General features: G+C 37.5%; 1 protein-coding gene across 1 annotated transcript; it reads right to left on the minus strand.

Moving 5' to 3' along the window:
* Positions 1-1515: 1515 nt before the first annotated feature.
* On the minus strand, positions 1516-17653 carry LOC124160940 (probable chitinase 10). The gene is made up of 10 exons (XM_046537075.1): positions 17538-17653; positions 15131-15188; positions 12102-12317; positions 10431-10528; positions 9812-9937; positions 7402-7526; positions 4244-4325; positions 2944-3132; positions 2273-2404; positions 1516-1915 (listed from the first exon to the last, which is right to left on the minus strand). Exons 1-10 carry the CDS (start codon positions 17562-17564, stop codon positions 1772-1774), a joined length of 1197 nt encoding a protein of 398 aa, XP_046393031.1. The 5' UTR covers positions 17565-17653; the 3' UTR covers positions 1516-1771.
* Positions 17654-18759: the final 1106 nt, after the last annotated feature.

An 18759-nucleotide genomic window follows, 5' to 3' on the forward strand; every position in this document is an offset into this window, starting at 1 on the left:
CCGTCCTTTTTCCTCTACATGTCCTCCCCCTTCCGTGGTGCAGGAGTAAAAAGAGAAAGCTTAAAACCCGGCCCGGGAGTGTAACCCGGGAATCTCGATCGTCTTTTATCTTAATGAGCGGATGTAAAATCCTGTTGAGGTACCCTTTAACTCGAGAGTTTTTTAAAACCATCGCTGCCTTAACTTTCTATTTTTCGATCTATGATATATCTCTCACGCGTTTCGTTATTGAAAATTTGTATTTCGTTTTATTTTCGTGAAATGTCGTATACTTCGATTTTCATATCGATGGCTGAGTTCTAACAACAGGTATATCAAAATTTAGCCGGTCTGAGTGAATGCGGCTAATACTGTTAATAAACAATGTACTTCAAGCAAAAAAGAACTCTTTTTTTGCAAATGTATCCTTCTTTTTTAGTAAAATATAATTTGGTTTTTAATTTCAATTAAAATTATATACAATTAAAAAAATAGATCGTTTTTTTGCTCTCCTGAAATGTTTCTATTTTGGAGAAACGTGTTGTTAGAACTTAGCCATCGATATGGTAAGTATTGTGACGGAGACTATTTGTGCCAAGAGTAACATCAGGAGACAATGTTTGCATTTATTCACAGCAGCTACATACAGAATGAGCGAGTATGCATCCTGACCTTTATTCGAAAATCCATTATCAACCACCCTCTTTACCTTCCCTCGACTCGTAAGAACACTGGTTGGTTGATTATATTGATTGCTGCAGCTCAATGAATTAGTTTCTTTTGAGTTAAAGTTTTATTTCCGTCGGCCGAAAACTTAGATTCAACGCTGAATAAGAAGAGTGTGAATTTTATTTGAAACTGGCGGAATTGTTATTTTCTTACCTCATGTTACATAGAGAATGGCATTTGGCACTTTACCCAAGCTACTTATATTAATTACTGCCCTTAGTTGTCCACAACTACATAGCTGTGTCGCGGTGTTTTTTTTATACTTCCTGTTAAGCCAAGTATCTCCTCAATGATGCGCCTCTGCTGTATTCAGGGGCGGATTTAGGGGGATGATGACAGGGTTCTTGACCTCACCCCTCATATTTCATCAAACATTTTTCATTTTTATTAGTAAAACAGTTTTTGTATCCTTTTCATGGCGTAAAGGGAGTGTGTATACAAATGCATGGCTCCAAGTCCCGGACGTGAGATAAGTTTGAATTGTATTTGTCGTAGTGCGTAGGACTTTAAGGGCTCTCAAGACTTCAGACTCTAAGACCTTTGTCGGATGAGAAAGTTCCTCCATCCTCAAAATTTAAGATTTGCAATTGACAAAATTTATTTTATTTGTAATTATTTCAAGTGAGTTCCACATTATTTTTCTGTTTTTTTTATAATAAAAAAAATGCAACTGCCTAACCCTTAAATAATTTTGGTGTGATTTATGTACAGGGACCAGATAAAATTCTCCTCAATAGAGGATTTCTTCAAAACTCTTCTTTCTGCAACTTTTCACAAGGTCTAGTCTACTGCAAATAAAAAAACTAATGATTCAATAGTTTTCTTTTATTCAAGGTTGTTAGTGTTATCGAAAAAAAAATATTTTGGGACGTGCATTTACTTTTTCTGAGTGAATTTGCCGGCCATCTTCTCAGGGAGTTATAATTGTTTACGTCCTTGTTTACCATTGAAATACACCGCACCATAATCATCGAGATATTTGCCTAGAAAGTTGGGTTAGAAGATCTATGGAACGATTTGTATTATTTTTTCATTTGAAACATGGTCGCCCTTTGACACTTGGCTATGACTCCTCATGCAAGGCTTTGGAAGCTGTCCTGGTTATCGGGAAAGTCATTCCTTCCTCGTCGTAGAGGCCTTTGAAGTTCTCCATGTTGGAGTTTAGTATCGCAATACCAGCCATATTATTTCTTAGAACGAAAGCCGCCTGAAAAAAGATAAATCAGCAATTATGGATGATGAAAAAAAACAGAGTAACTAAAAGTTGCTAATCGTAACCAACTTATCGTTGGTGTAACTGGCTCAATTTTGTTGAATTGTATTATATCAATGTGTGGAGGAATATTTTTTCAATGCAATTAATTTTAAACTCCACCCAGAGAACAATCAGGAAGTATGGACCTAAGAAAAAGATTAGATGGAAACTTGGCGTGGTTAATTTTTACCAACCTGTCGTTAGCGTAACGGGCTTAATTTTGTTTTAATTTTGTTATATCCATGCCCAGAGGAGTGTTTTTTTTAATGAAATTAGTGTTTAGCGTCACTTATTTTAGCGGAGACTCACCTTCTGTCTGATGGATGTGTTGTCTTCGTAGGATGTCCATAAGAGAGAATTGCTGTCAGCGTGGAGCATGTTGGATTCCGGATCCTTGATTATAGCCCAGCCTTCAGATGCATTGGCCATTTTCCGTATAAGCTGAAGTAAGAGAGTTTGCAGTGGTCATTAACGGGAAACTTTCATAAGGTAATGCCGGGAGGACATTTTCTGGGTACAGCTTACCAAATAAAATTGGTGACCGACGGGCCGAAACAGATAGAGCAAGGAGTAACACTAAGGAACAGTGTAATTTTTAGCAGCTAAACTAAAATATTAAGTACACATTGAAATTCGTGCAAATATCCTTATTTTCCTTCAAAACTATATCTTTATAAAATACTACTTTATTTATTTATTTTTAAATAGAATGAATTTTTTGTGGCGAAACCCAATAATAACCTTATTACATGAACAGTGAAATAGGATTTGATTTTTCAAAATTTCTATGTTTAAATTTACATAGGTTATTTGAAGATGCTAGGTTTCATTAAGTGCGCTGAGTGAAAGAGAAATGGCACATCTGTCTCTTATTTGGATCCCAAGTGTCGCAGGTCCCACCTTTTACGAAGTCGCTCGAAACATTCCGAGCTTGAACGACTGGGCCAGTCCCAAAGATATTTGAAAAGGATAATAATCACCTCTGAGCTGTAGAGAAGCGCCCTTGTCCGCGGCGAGTGGATTCCTTCGTCTCCCATCCCGCAGATTTCGGCGTTAACGTCTCGCTGGTCACGATCGCACAGCTTCACCGTGATAGAAAAGGCTGGGATAGCCACCACAAGCTTTTCCAGCGGTACACCGGCTTCTTTATATCCGTTCACGACCCTTTCCTAAAAATTTAATCAAGATATTATTTCCTATTCTAAAATTACAATATAATTCTTATAGCGCCCAGCATTGATTTTTTTAAGTCCAACCGATTCAGGCATGGTATAGTGGAAGTTCTACTTGTTGATATGAACGGTAGGTGCACTTTTCCGCCATTATTGAATGCAAGTGACACGTTTCGGCTCACAGAGCTATCATCTAGCACTAGGCACCGTCTTGAGCTGGAGCCTAGAGGGTACTCTAGCCATCATCCGGTACAAGATGAAGGCTCTGTGAGCCGAAAGGCGTCACACGCATTAAATTATTGTGGAAAATTGCAACCACCTTTTATTTCAATTGCTTCAATAGCAAAGATATTGTTCGTTCCCTCGTGAGACATTAATTTAGTCGACTAATATTTCCTCTCAAATTTAAAATTTTTAAAAAGATTTACATTTACAAGATTTACATTTATATACTGGGATAATGGGATATGCATTCCCCAGGAGTAATTCAGAAATAATCCTGCCATTGCAGTTCTAGGGGTCATTGGAACGAGCAAGCCTTTCCACCGCAACAAGGTTGTATCCCTAGGGATAGGTTTGTGAGAATTATTGTTGAAAAATTAATGTCTCAAAAAAGTAAAAACAAAATCTTTGCAAAGATAATCAATGTTTGGGGAGTTAAATGGGTAAACTAAAGGCATGGTCTTGGGAATGAAGTAATTTCAATTAAAATCTAAATTTATTCTGTGAGTTAGGTAAGATTTATGTGATTATTTCTTTAGAATGTCAGGATTGTTGGAGAATATTCCTGGTAATACCTACGATCCCTTTAGTCCTTCTACGAACAATTTTTTGTCGTCCATTCTGAACAAATTTCGTACAGTGAAATCTAAAATAGAATTATAAAGTAACTTTAATGTTACCTGCACGAAATTAGTTACTCGAAGTAATATGTAACGTGGAGCCCGCAAGGAAAAATAATACTATTCATTTCCAAATTGCGTTGAAGTGGTGTGTACGTTTATTTATGGGAGCAAAAATGTTATATGCACCATACAACGAGCCAAAATAACTTTACGAATGCGAATTTCCGCATTGAGTTCTATTGAGATTAAAAGGAGGTACGTACCAAATTCCTTGGTGAAGACAGTATTGCCGTGTACTCTGTGGGAAGTGTCCAATACGAGGCCACTACGATAAGGTCGAAATAACTGCAAGAGAAAGTAATTCCATACAATTAATGTGGCCACATTTTATTATCCCTTATCATCTCACTTATCCATAGTTTTTTCGCGGAATTTTTAGACACAAATTTAAACATGATGTCGCCGCCAAATCTGTTATTTCTTTAACTTGATCTATACATTAATTTTACATTGTATCCATTATATTATCGGTTATGTTGACAACGAAAAAATGTAATTATTTACGGCTTTGTTCGGAAGTCGTTCGCAGGCTGTTGTTCTGAAAAATGATTTCTTAAATACAAAAACAAATAATTTTACCCTGCAATTATATTTAAATTTTTATTCGAGTAATCAGTAAAGTCCTTATGCATGATGTGATCATAAAATAAATATTGTATTGAAATTGATTGTTTTGAATGAGAAAATTATGCCATAGTGCACTTCAATTTGAAAAAGGTATCGGATATGCTGATGCGTATCCAATTTTTTTATTTATACTATTTGTTTTCTGATTGTCAAATTCTTTGTCATGAACAGCTAAAAATGAGTTAGTTAGCGCTAACGACTAACTAAACTTAAGATTCGAGCTATTTATGTAACTTATGTGATGCTGTCGCTCGTAATTTCTCTTAGAAACATGATTTTTCTCTGGAACATGACGTTCTACTCCGTAGCCGGAAATACTCCATGTAAGTATTTGCTTAAGGGTATGGCTCAATTACAGCACCATCGGAGAAAAAGTAAAATATCAAGTCGCCTAGTGTAGGCGAAAAAAAACAAAACCATGTTCGGATGCTGAAGTAGCTAGTTTCGCTGAATATCGTTTGCAGGTATACTTTTAATGAGCTTGTCAAAAATTACTCTAAAAAGACGAAGGCGTCATAATGGCATGTTATTGAGGCATGAGAGAGTGATTCCAGGAGTAAAAGCTTCCATCATAGAGTAATGCCTTAGGTATTTGAGTTTTTCAAGACCTCAAGTAATGTCAATTCCACACTCTTTAATCTTCGTCACCTGTGAAAAAGTTTTCCTGCAGAAAAAGTCAATGACATGCAATATTTTCCTCCAGCTACCAAAATAAATATCACTCAAAATTGCGCGATATTTCTGTACAGAATGCACTGCCTTACGCCCTGTTTCACTTCGGTCGACGCTCGGCCGAAACCCACCTCAAATCTAGACCGATGATGGAGATCTAATGTGGTTACTTCGCTCGTCACCAAAGCCTGCAAATTATCTTCTATTCAGTTAATTCCTATACTGCTGATTTTATTATTTTCTACTTACCCATATTTTCCATAATAATATTACGAGGGCAAGTCAATTACTATCCGCAATTAAGTTATATGTTTGTTTATTTGGGTAGTGCTGTCGCTTTACGTTGAAGGCGCATACTTAGCTTCTCTGTCGTTATGTATTCGCAAGTTTCAAGCTGCTAGGTTAGTTTCAGCTGGCCAATGGCCAATGCTTCTGCAGGCTGGGCTGTACATGGCTGCTCCGCTTTCTATTTGCACCAAAGATGAGCAACGTTCAGTGATCCATTTTTTGTGGTCAAAAAGCGTATCAGGGGCCGAAATTCATCGAAGACTTTCGGTACAGTGTTGGAACAATGTTTTGCCACTACGGAGTGTCTACGTATGGATTGAAAAATTCCAAAATGGTCGCACAAATGTCATCACGATGAAGGAGCCGGACTACCGTTTTTCGCAACAAACGAAGAAAAAATTGAGCGTTCACGTGAAATGATTCTCTTAAGCCTGAATCACACGGCCATTTATTTCATCTCTCTTAATGATAACTCGAGCGATCGCTTTTCGCGACCGGAAAAATGATCGCTCGAGTGATCATTTTTCTGAATCACGGTCCCTACCGCCGTCCCTTTTCGCGCCATTTCCGATATCACAGCTCGTTGTCATAGGACCCGCATCACGAAATTATATGGCGTGTTTATGTTTACCCACTTAATCACCTTCATAAATGTTTTTTGATCATGCTTAGTTAGAATATGACCTTTTTTGTATTTTACATTTTTATCCAAATATCATATGGCATAGTTTTCTCTAAAGGTAATTCTGTCACAAATGGAATTGCCCATAAGCAATATTTCCACTTTTAATTAAAACGAACGCATGGTAAGTAGATTACAATACGAAAATAAATTCCTATAGAATAGAAACATGTTGCGAGGAACTTAAAAAATAAAATAAATTCCTACGAGCCAGACATAGTCCCTATATTATTCAATTCAATTGCAAAAAACGTTGAGAGTATATTCCACTGTAGCACTCAATTCATGATTAATGTAACGACTTTACGAAATACAATTAACTGTAGTTAACTGCATTTTAATCGATAAGTCATTACATAAAGCGAGGAAACACTGCAAAAAGTAGACACACTAAGCGAGTAAACATTGCAGTCACACGTCGGATTGTATATATTATAGATGCCTATCCCGCGATTGTCAAACGTTGCGCTGCATTCGCTCTATACTGACATGCCTTCTGATTGGCTGATATGGTGTTTTAAAGACGGTTTCACTGACGGAAAAAGCGATCGGACGACTGATGAAAAAACTAATGTGAAACATCACCATAGGAGTGAACGCGAAAAACATTCGCGTGCGACGATCATTTCCGAATGATCACTCGAAAATTACGAAAAAAATGATCGTGTGCTTCAGGCTTTTAGACAGACGACTAACTATTGACGAAGGGGCACACATCGTCTGCAAATTAGTGACGGTTCTACCTAGTATTGTAATTCTTTGCGGATAATAGTTGACTTACCCTGATATTTTTATTCAGTTAACTGCTACCCTGGTGAGTTTAATATTTGCTACTTACTACCCATTTTTTGCATAGCAATATTGGAGGGCTATGAAAAACGCAACGACCAAATTTTCCTAATGCTATTTTACTGCTGGTCAGAATTTTGAACTGAATCGCATTTTACTTATGGGTGGACTATGCTATCTATGCCGTAAATTCATGCTGTGCAGATGACAAGGACTTAGTTCGCGTAAAAGCACTATCCTCACTTATCAAATCAATTTCAAAGTTAAAATTCAGATTGAGTGCCTTACTTTCGTTGGACTTACCTGGACATGGTCTCTGTCAGATCCTTTTGATGTGGTCGTCGTTCTCTTGGTATGAGTAAGGTGATAAGCTTGAGTCCATTTTTTTGAAATTCCTCGTGAATGATTGGAAGTAAGTTTTCCGACGCCTGATTAGAAAAGAGAAACATTTGAGGCAAATTTTCAAGTATCTGTTTGACATGAAATTGCATTGTATTCTAAAAAGTCACACGGGAGTCACAATTGTGACAAAACTCGAAAGACATGGAATATGTGCTTGTAAATTTATTGAATATGATCCTTTCCATATCCTGTTTCGCAATTACATGCCCTCAAAACTTGCAGATCCCATCCTAAAAACGTCAATCGGATGATTTTCCATATCAATTGATGTTTATTTTTATCATGATTTTACTTTATTTTAAGGGCCCACTACCACTTAAAATGGTTGTGTACATAACATTTTTTATCTTACATAAATATTAAAATTCTCTAAAATCAATATTACGTGTTTTGCAGTATGAAAAATTGTAGAAGTGGTAAGTGTTGTAAAGTTATGATAGATCTACGCGAGAAAAAACTTGTGCGAATGTTTCACAGATGAAAAAAAATTGCCTTGAATGAGATTCGAACGCGTGTTCCGCGATTTCCCGTCAGTAATTTAGCCAGCGGGTAACTAGGTGAAGTTACTACCGTGGCTTGACCCGGTATATTTAAATTAGTAAAAAACTCGTTAAAATCAGCGGAACAATAATTTCCTGAAGATACCTTCACGGTAAAAACCAGTGGTACCAATTAGAAATTTGTTTGTGAATTTCACATAATTATTAACGTATAACCATATTATCTAGTAGACCAACTTCCATGGACACATGCCATGGAATGTTGTTTTTATGCTTTAGGAATTGTTCTTTCCTGATTTCCCTTCAGAGATATTTGTCGCTGTGGCATGTCGCTGATCTCAGTTTTTAGTATACTATCGTTTATTATAATATTTACCCCCGGCGTTTCAATGACGAGATTAGCTTGTCATGTGATTCTGATGCCAAATCGCGGAATGACGACTGTAGCTCGTGATTTTTCATAATTTTAGCACTATTTATAGGAACAATATAAATATTTTGAAAGTTAAGCAATGTTAAAATATCCATAATGCACATAAAGAACCCGTATTTCGTGACATATGATGCATTGGAAGGGGTAAAATGATTTTACATGGATTATAAACAACAAAATATCATTATTAGTTGTACTTGGCAACCCGTAATCAGCAAAAACAATCAACAACCCACTCCTCCAACCTCTCGCTCCCCTCACCCCACCACCTGACACAGATACCTATACATATATATGAATTTAAATTCCCGACTCTTCAAAATTCCTTGAGAAAGCGACCAGCATCGGCCGGGAAACGTTGCGGCCTCCCAAAAATTGACGCGGTGACATAGCCCAAAAGTTTTTATTCTACAAACAAAATATCATTTCATTGCCTAACAGTCCATTTAAAAAGAACCACGGGGAAAAAAGTAGACGATAGGAGCACGTTATTCGAAATAAATTGAAGGGGAAGAGCACGATAATAAATTGAAGGTTAAAAATTGGAAATTTTCGCATGATATCATCATGGTAGTAACAAGTCACGAAAAAAAAGACAAGATACGACCGGTCGACCGGTAGTGATACGTCACATTAAATTTTCCCATTGGATTCCTTTTAAATGTAAAATCGACCACATAATGTGTAACCCATAGAGAAATTATCGTAGAAGTAATAGTGCGAAAAACTCGCTCTCTCCACGAATATTCCATATGCCTCAAAAGAAGACCGTACGAAGTAAAAAACAGTATCAGCAGCAGAAGTCATGTCTTGATTTCTTTGGGTTGGCGTGGTGGCTGGCGTATTGGCTTCCCATCCCTAGGGCACGGGTTCAAATCCCGACGGTGGCAGAGAATTTTGAGAGACTGACCGATCCCTCTTTAAATGCTGTGTGGAGAATATTTCTAGCGCAACAATCCGTCGATCGGAAACGGCATTAAGTCGTGGCCCCGACTTATAGTTAGTATCGTTTAGTTTCTGAAATCAGATTTTATAATAGTAATAATAATAAACGTCTTTATTGGGCGAGATTGGGACTAGAGAGTCCCATCTTCCATCTAACCCCTCGTCAAACATGAAATGTATGCAGTTAAATACATTGTCAAGTTGCTCATGAAATTACATGCAGAGAAATTACATAAAAATAAATAGAAGTTCCATTATCAATTAGCAAATGAAATTATAAGTTAACAAAGTTACTATTGACCAAGTGTAAAAAGATGGTAGTGAACGTGGGAAAAACCTAAGGATATTGACTGTCGTCCTTATTGTAAAAAACCCACTGCAGGAAAACGCCCACAAAAGAATGGATGATACCAACGAAATTTTGAGTACATACCTCAGTGTCAGGGTCCTCGTGGTGATTAGAAGATATCCGGATGCTCATGCCATCGAATCCGTGTTGCTGGACGAATTCGACCGCGTTCATAGAAAATTTTATCATGGCTGAGCGGTTGCCGGCTTTCTAGTAGGGAATGAGATTGTAAAAAGGGTTGAAAAAAATAATAGCCGTACGAACCCATAAGTAGTATAATGATTCGTCTAGAGACTATTTATGTCAATGGGGTTACTATGGGGGGGTTGGGGTTAGGGAAAGTATCCCCCCCCAAAGCGTCAGAGAAATCAAAAAAAATATTTAAAAATCTTGTCTGGATTTGATGTATAATAACTGTATCTGCTGAAAGTTAAATTTTAAGTGCCAAAATGATGTAACATGCATTTAAGGGATGTTATTTTTCAAATGTTTTTCTTCACTCCCCGTTTTCTGGGGGGGGGGTAGCCCACACTAACCCCCCCTTATCCTCCCCAAGGCCCCCACATCCCCCCAAAGCATATTCCTAGTTATGCCACTGATTTAAGTTTTTGCTGACAAGATTTCTTCGTGAATGAAAATATTACTGCAGCTTAAGTTAGGCAATCTCAGGGGAAAATTGACTTATCGATAAATCTGTCCTTACCGCATTTCTGTATAGCTCTCCCTCACTGTCGTGAACATCGATGAACACCTCCAGTCCGGGTTTCCGCTCCTTTAGTGCCACCGTGCGATTGATAATGCCTGAGGAGTTCATAAAATGTTGGGAATCAACGTAATTTAAACATGGAGTACTTTTAGCATGGTACTACTTCAGTAGCACCACGCTAAAAGCAACTTCTGACTCTTTTAAGTGCCGAAAATGGCTTAGCTAAGCAAGCTTTGTGCTCAATTTACAAAACGACTTCGTTCTCTCAGAGATTTATTTTTTTGGTAGGTACAACACGTTTTGTCATTTATGGACTTCAACTTCCACAAAGTTGAGCCGGAAACAATTGAAGCTTTGTGCTGATTCGTTTTATTTTTCTTTGCGCGTTTTACTTTTCTATGTTTATATTTGAAATGAGTTTTTTTATTATCTTTATTTATCATAATCTCTAAAATTGAAATCGATTGCTTAGGCTTTCCACTTGTGAAAATTAATGCTGAATGAATAAAAACAACCTTTGTAATATTTTACGGACAATTTTTCATGGTACGACGTATTTCGACGCTGATGCGTCATTCCCGAATACAAAGGCATATTATTTGTATTCGAGAATGACACTACAGTGTAGAAACGTGTGGTACCATTGACAAATATCTGCGAAAATTTCGAAGTTATCTTCATTCATCTCTAAAATTGATATTATAAAAAAATAAATTAAAATCCTAAAAATAATATGGAGTGGGTAGGAAAGTTTTAATAGAGCAAAACATTGAAAATGTTGATAAATGCATAGAACACTGAATTATTTGAAGATGCCCGAACGGCTGAAGGCTGTCCTACCGATGAAAAGTTTTTTCAAAGCACTTCATGAAGCAAGTGACTATGTGCGCAGTCACATGCACGGGTGAAAATCTGTCTGAACCAAGGATGAGGTTCTCTACGAAAAAATTTATATTTGAAATATTTTTTTACATTAAATATTTATCGTGATGAACTGCTGAATCATTCATATCATTGCTGAATGTGATTTTTTTTGTTTGTTCATGGGTTTCTAACTTGTTTTGATGTTATCAGGAGGATTACATTCCGCGAAGTTTTCCCTGGCTATAAGAACTTTTATTTTATTTTGTACGATAATTTTTTTAAAATTCCACAAGCGGTATATAAGTACTTGTAGCAAATCTAATACGTTTTAGGATAGAGTCTTTCAGTTATTGAAATTGCCTCAGATAGAGATTCATAAGGAAAGTTTTCGTACAGACCTTACCGTCTGGACCCTCGTGGTAACCAGAGGATACACGGGATGTCTACTGGAGTAACTTTAATTTTGAAACGGACACTACCTTAGTGTTTCGACCTCTTCGCTATGAACTCAACTCCTACATCTAAAATCGTTACATTAAGGGCTGATGTTATACTGTATGGTTAGCGCTCACCATAATTTGATACGGCTACCCACATTACCTGCCGATGGCTGAAAGTAATGTTTAACTTGAAGTCTGATCTTATACGTAACCTAACCAGAAGTTTCTGCCAACGCCAGTTAAAACTGAAAGCTGCATATTCATATGGTGAAGACCAACCAGACGTTATAAAACCGGATGTAAATCGTTAAATATCTTGCATCGTTGCATCAAAAATTATTGAATTGGATGCATGTGTTCGTACCTAGGCCGCCATCCTCTACGAAGGCCAAGCTCTTATTTTTCGGCTCGATTTCCAGGTCCATGGTGATCTCAACACGTGAGTAAACCACGTGCGTGCAGATGGAGAGGTCCAGGTCCTCAGGGACGAAGCGTGACTCTTCGTGCTCCTGCAGGGCAGCGCTAGCGTCCAAGAAGCACATCATATGCTTGGCGCTATTACTTCCATCTGCGTCGGAGACTGAAACCAATTTTTTGCTAGATGAGAAGAGGGCTATCCATTTGGGGAGGATGGTATGATGAACGATGTACATTTCATTGTTAGTAAATGTCAGAGTAAGTTCCAGCTCCCGTCTTCGGATTCATTCCCGTCTTTTATTCATTTCAAAATAGGTAATCAAATATTTCAGGATATATCGTACACTTCCAGGACATCAGCGAATTGAAAGGCGTGCACTGCATTTTAAATCAATCTGAAATGCGCCCGAAACTGTCGTCCACTATAAATAAGTCGAAGCGGTATTATCCCAAAAAACAAGTATAAATTTTATCACCGTGGAAGCCTCTATAATAGTTACAATAAGTTCTTACAAATGAACCGTCAACTGGAGTACCTTTAGCCCTGAGACGTAAAAAGATTCATAGTTTTGTATTTTACCATTTGCATTGAGTTATCCACTTAGTCTTTGCATCAGTCGGCAGGCAGCAGAACAATCTTCACTCTTAAATTAGTTTGGGTTTTAGTTGCATAGATTAGTAGGTATTTTGTACATTAACCGGTTATATATACATCGCATTTTAATATGATTTTTCCTAGCAGAAATGTTGTTTATTATTTTTAATTTAAACAAGAATAAAATAAATTTACAGTTAAAATCATGAAACACTTGAAAAAAGTGTGCTAAGATATATTTTGTGTTGGTTTCTTAGATCCAACTCTTGGTTTAGAACTAGCTTTGAACCATTTTATCGAATTGGGCCAGAGTTACCCCAATTCAAGATGACTTTGGCCCAAATAAAATATATCCTGGTTTTTTGAATAGTTCTGATTCAGAGATTGAGAAATAGTCTTTGAATGAAGGTACATGATCTGTCAACAATTTTAACCACTTAATTGTTGATTAACTTTAAAATTATATAAGTTTATTTGTTTCCAAGAAATCATGAAAAGCTGGGCCTAATATATCCCAGTTGACGGTACTTCAGTTACTGACGGCCATAAAAATATGTTCTCTACGTATACATTGCTGCAGCATGTTCTAAGATGTGAAATTTTAATTATAGATATAAATAGCATGTTAACCTTTTCAGTCATAACTTCCGTCAACTGGACGTGAACTTTTTAATTTTTTTTACATATTTTTACATATTTTAACTATGGACGGGCACATATATTAGAGGGATTTTAACCCTCTAATATATGTGCCCGTCCATAATTATGGATATAGATTATGACTAAAGATTTTACTTGAAATATAGCCAAATCTTTTAGCATATGTGTTCATGATACCGAAATCAAATTTAAATGGCAAAATAATTATATTCATCAAAACGGAGAAAATATATGTGGGGTTGAGAAGCCGAGGGGTACAAACGATTTTTTCCTCAACAGAGTTAGGTAAAGTTGATTGTTAGAAGAAATACTCAAAAACTTAGTTGCCAAGGGATACAAGTGAGTCTCTGTTCTGTGCTGACACCGAGTGAAAAATCAAATGCACTATTAAACATCTAATTGATCTCGTATATTGTCAATACCTAAATTCTATACCTAACTCAGTCTGAAAAAAAGAAATCACTTGTATCCCTTGGCTTCTAACCCACTCATATGAGACTGAAAGGGTTGAACATAGTTATTATTAAACTTTAATTGCGATCAGGGTATTTTTTCACGGAATAATTCTGCGATGACCTCGGCTTGTCTCCCCTCCCAAATTGGATTTCCCTCTTCACGCCACCCATTTTCATCCTACCATAGAATACTATTTTCTTCCCTCCCCTCCCATGCTTCCATGGGGGGGAATTATTCAAGAAAAAGGGATTACAGTACCACTTGGTTATTACGTCAATTAAGCGTCCACACTAATATTAGCGCAATATCAGAGCGACACTATAATAAAGTGTTATTTAACTATATAAGTCTCGGCCTCTGGGCGTTCCTCCGCGTTGAGTTGTCCATGAGTGACGGCAGTTTCTCCATCCATCCTGCTGGCGTCTTCAGGTCAGGTCTTCATGTCACTTCTTACCTGAAGACGCCAGCATGATGGCTGGAGTAACTGTCGTCACCTACGAACTACTGAACGCGGAGGAACGCCCGGAAGCCGAAACTCATACGAAGAAACGCCGCCGAAACCGCTAGATCAAACTTGGCTATTTTACTAATTACACAGTAACAACGAAGAAATAAAAATTTATGATTTTTCATGAAATACATACTTTAATGAGATTATTGGTGTAAATAAAACAACAAATTATGATCAATAGGGTTGTGCTATTCAAATTTTATGTAAAAATTTCATCAAAATCAAGTGTTTTTGTGCAACTAGTATGATATAATGTTTAAGTAAAGACACAGTATGTTAATAAAAATTCTAAATTTCAAGCATCTTTAAATGAAGTCCTACTGCCGAAAGAAATCTGTAGTTTTCTTTTGGACATTCATTTGAGAAAAGTAGATTTTTTTGGTCATTTTGTTGAGATGCTGAGTTGCATCAAGCGTGGCAGCATTATATCGCGAACGTCGCCCAGTTTTTAAAATTTTTTCGAAGATTACTTTGTTGCCTGTGACCGGATTGACGCTATACTAGAGATTTTGGAATATATTGACGATGAATCCGAGGTTTTATCAATGCTTACACTTTAAGTTTGGAGGGACTTATGAACGATTGACGTCATAACTGTGTTGACGTTACGGCCGAGGCCACATTAACCAAGTTGCACTATATACTCGTTTTTCCCAAAGAGTGACCTACCCGCCCTATACTTTCACCTTTACCCTAAGGTAATACCCTGAAGTACATATGGTACATGTAGTAGTGAATTTTATATAGTACATACCGCTCACATGGAGAATCAGGAAGAGTAGGCTAAGGTACTGGAAGTAGGATTTCATCATCTGTGGAGAGAGACAAACGAAAGTAATTGATTTCTTTGAAGTGCTATTAGGTATTATCTTGATTTTTAGTTGTTACAGTCTCATGCATGAACCTAGTTGCGAGAGTGTAAAGAGTCAGTGGTGGCCATAACAGGCTACAAACTGAATTTTTGCTTAAAAAATTGATACTCTCCCTGAATATAGCTTCAATGAAGCACAGTTTACCAGTTTTATATTTTGCTTAAAATTTGCGTCTTACTTTCTTTCTAATTGGAAAGTTTAATTAGAGCCGAGAAGCACATAACTAATGAAGAAATTAATCGGATGCTAAATATGGAACATTTTCCTTTATGGGAGCGAGTTAAGGACGTTGACAACATCAGAAAAATCGAGAGTTCTACGAAGAATAATGAAGATAGAAAGTACGTGATTAGGAAATGCTAAAAGAAGTGGGTGAAAGGACAAGTATTGTACGAGGGTCGTTCAATAAGTCTTTAGAAAAAGGTAGAAAAACAAATTATTTTGGGTCACTTTTTTATATTTTTCAACTTTGGCTCCTTTTAGATCGGCAAATTTTTAATATCATTAAAAAAAAACATTTTAAGCCGTCCAAAAACTAGAATTTCGGGATCTCCTCAAAATAGAAATTATTTTTGGCGATTACCTACCCCATGGACGTAAATCGTTTTCTACAAAGCTATTTATTCGAGTTGAGAAACGATAAAAAGTCACTGAGGGTCAAATATTGTTAATACGGTAAATTTTGTAACAATTGGAACTTTAGTTCCGTAATTTTGGCCAATGCAACTGCATAGGTGTGCAACCATGCATTGTCTTGTTGAAGGAGGAACTTTTTCTCTTTCAAATGAGGACGCATTTTTTTATTTCTACCAACAACGTGTCCAATAGCGATGCATAAAACTCTTATGTTTTCGCTTTTCTCTTTTAGAGGTAATCGATGTATATTATCCAGCACCCATGCCAAAATTTCGTTGCCATGACCAGACCGGCCCATTTCACCATATTCGCCTGCTTTGGAGCCTGTTCACCTTCAGAATTCCATTGTTTCGACTTTTTTGCCTTTGTAGTGTAGTGATGAATCCGTATTTCATAAAAAGTAATGTATTGACGGGAAAAGTCTTCAGGATTGCGGCGGAGAAGCGCCAAAACAGCCTCGGAGTTGACCACGCGATTTCGTTTATTCTCCACTGCGAGCAAACGCGGCAGTCATATTGCCGAGATTTTTTTCACACCCAATTTTTCGTGCTAACTTGAAGCGAATCTGCATTGCGATATGCCTGTGGCCTCAACTATATCGCGCACTTTGATTTGTGCATAATTTAGAACCATATCGTGGATATTGTCTATCATTTCGGGCGTAGACACTTCCGAAGGGCTCCCGGAACCATGTTTGTTGTTTTGGATGCACAGCCACTTTTTAATTCACTTACACATTTGTAGGTAATTGTAAACACAAGAGCAGATGTGACATGAACTTCATTCGGCTAAGATTTGATTTATTTAGGCGTTAACCTTGAAAAGAAGTACTTGATCACCGCACGAAACTCAATTTTATCCATATTTTGAAAAAAAAGGAAATTTATTCATAACAATCGGCAGCAACAATGTGACTATGGCATGGATACTACTGATACTTTAACAGCTGACTAGTAAAGAGTGCGGCTTACTGGGAAAAATTAATTTTAAGTGTGCAATCTCTTGGATATTCTAAGGACTTATTTAACGACCCTCGTAATAACTCCGAAAACGACGGCGGGACAACTTTATCGGCCACATGAGGCATGATGGTCTGATGTAGACAATCGTCGAAGGATGGGAAGAAAGGCAAATGACGGATCCGAATGAGTTTTAAGGGAAAAGTTATTTGGGACAAAATTGAGGAGAAATGCGTTAATGTTATAAGTTCTGTAGATAGGATAGTCGAGTGGAGAGCCGAATGAAACCAATTTTCGAATTGGCTACTTATGCTGATAATGAGAACGAAAACAATGTATTCGTTTAGATCAGGGTTTCAAAACCGGTGGTACGCGTACCACTTGGGAGTACACGACGAACCCGTCGGGGGTGCGCCGAAAGTTATCGGTAATGGCGGACGCCTGGAACTATGTATCTCTTAACTAGGATATATGTATACATATCATATGGGGTATTTGAAATAAAGTTTCTACTTATAAAATTGTATATAATTAAAAGTGTCACCAACCCTAAGTTAAATTATGCAATAAAATGTGCATAATACATTTTTGGGAGTACAATATTAGTTATAAATACATAGATGTACTTGAAAAAAAAAAACAGGTTGGAAACAGCTGGTTTAGGTAATAGTGGAATTGGTGTTAGGAATCTTACCTTAAGGCACTTTCCCGCTTCCTCCATAGGTGTTTACTCTGCGACTGCAATAGTCAGACTCATTGAAGCGCAAAGCATGAGATATTCATGTGTCGTTGCTCCACTTTTCTTAGACTCAATTTTCTTGTGATATTGCTCTCTACCCTTTCCGGGGAGAGGATTCTCCTTTGACCTTTTCGCCTCCACTGGTGTTGATTACTGTAGTTATCGCTGAGATGCAGTTTAATCGATTTCACGAGTCAATGTATTATGTGATGGTGAAATATTTCAAGCTGAAGTAGGTCTTGATTGCGCGAATAGTTTTATCCACGAATATTACAAAAGAGGATTATTAAGTCGGGCTCTAAATGTGTCGTGAAACCACCGCACATTTAAATGGTTTTAAGGGCGTTTTACAGGGGGCACGGAATCGCGCAGGTTGGAACTGCATTCATTTGTAATATGGCGTGGAATTGCGCGAATGCATGGACGAAATTAGAACGGGCTACTTTGCCATCTCACGCCCACGCATTCTCGCATGTGTTCTGGCAATTCACCACTTTGCACAACGCATTTTTGACTGCGCCTTCTTACACACGTCAGTATGTGCAAGTATGTGCCCCGTGAAAAACGGCCTTTACAAAAGTCGCCACTGGCATCGCTGACGGACAAATTGATCCGAGTTTCACTGCAAAATTAGCTATAATTAGCTGTTTTAACCGACATTTATATACGTAATCATATGATCTATCGATTTCATAAAGGTTTAATGTAGTGTGTGTTTTTAGTTTTAGTGTAGGGATGGTCGGATCGGATACCTCGGATCCAAATATCCGCGGATGTTGCCCTTCATCGGATACATCGGATACAAAGTTGCGGAAGACATCGGATCTGGATCCGAAATTTTAAATAATAGCTTCAGTGATGCAACGCCCGATAAGGGCGGAAATAGTTCCGATTCTATCTTCGAATGCGCCGTGGCATGCGATTCTTGTCCTACTCATGAACCGTTTTGTTTAAAAGCTCTCGCAGAGGTTCCGTAGAGAATTTCAGCCGTGGAAAATAAAAATAGCAAAATACGACCGGCACATAGTGTAACTCTTCCCAAGAGATTGAACAATCATTGGGGGAACCTCAGCGTCAGGAATTTGAAAATGCATTAGGATCCGAAAATATCCGATCCGAAAGATCCGGCTCCGAAAATTAAGGATCCGATCCGAATCCGGATCCGAAAAAATTCCTG

The sequence above is a fragment of the Ischnura elegans genome, chromosome 6 (genome assembly GCF_921293095.1).
Source record: "Ischnura elegans chromosome 6, ioIscEleg1.1, whole genome shotgun sequence".
NCBI lineage: Eukaryota > Metazoa > Arthropoda > Insecta > Odonata > Coenagrionidae > Ischnura > Ischnura elegans.

Bases quoted from the DNA above. Each gene is read 5' to 3' on its own strand.
- LOC124160940 (XM_046537075.1), bottom strand. From the start codon at position 17,564: ATGGAGGAAGCGGGAAAGTGCCTTAAG. The intron at 9,938-10,430 runs GTAAGGACAGAT...ATTCCCTACTAG, and splicing joins GAGAGCTATACAGAAATGCG to AAAGCCGGCAACCGCTCAGC. The intron at 1,916-2,272 runs GTGAGTCTCCGC...ATCTTTTTTCAG, and splicing joins ACACATCCATCAGACAGAAG to GCGGCTTTCGTTCTAAGAAA.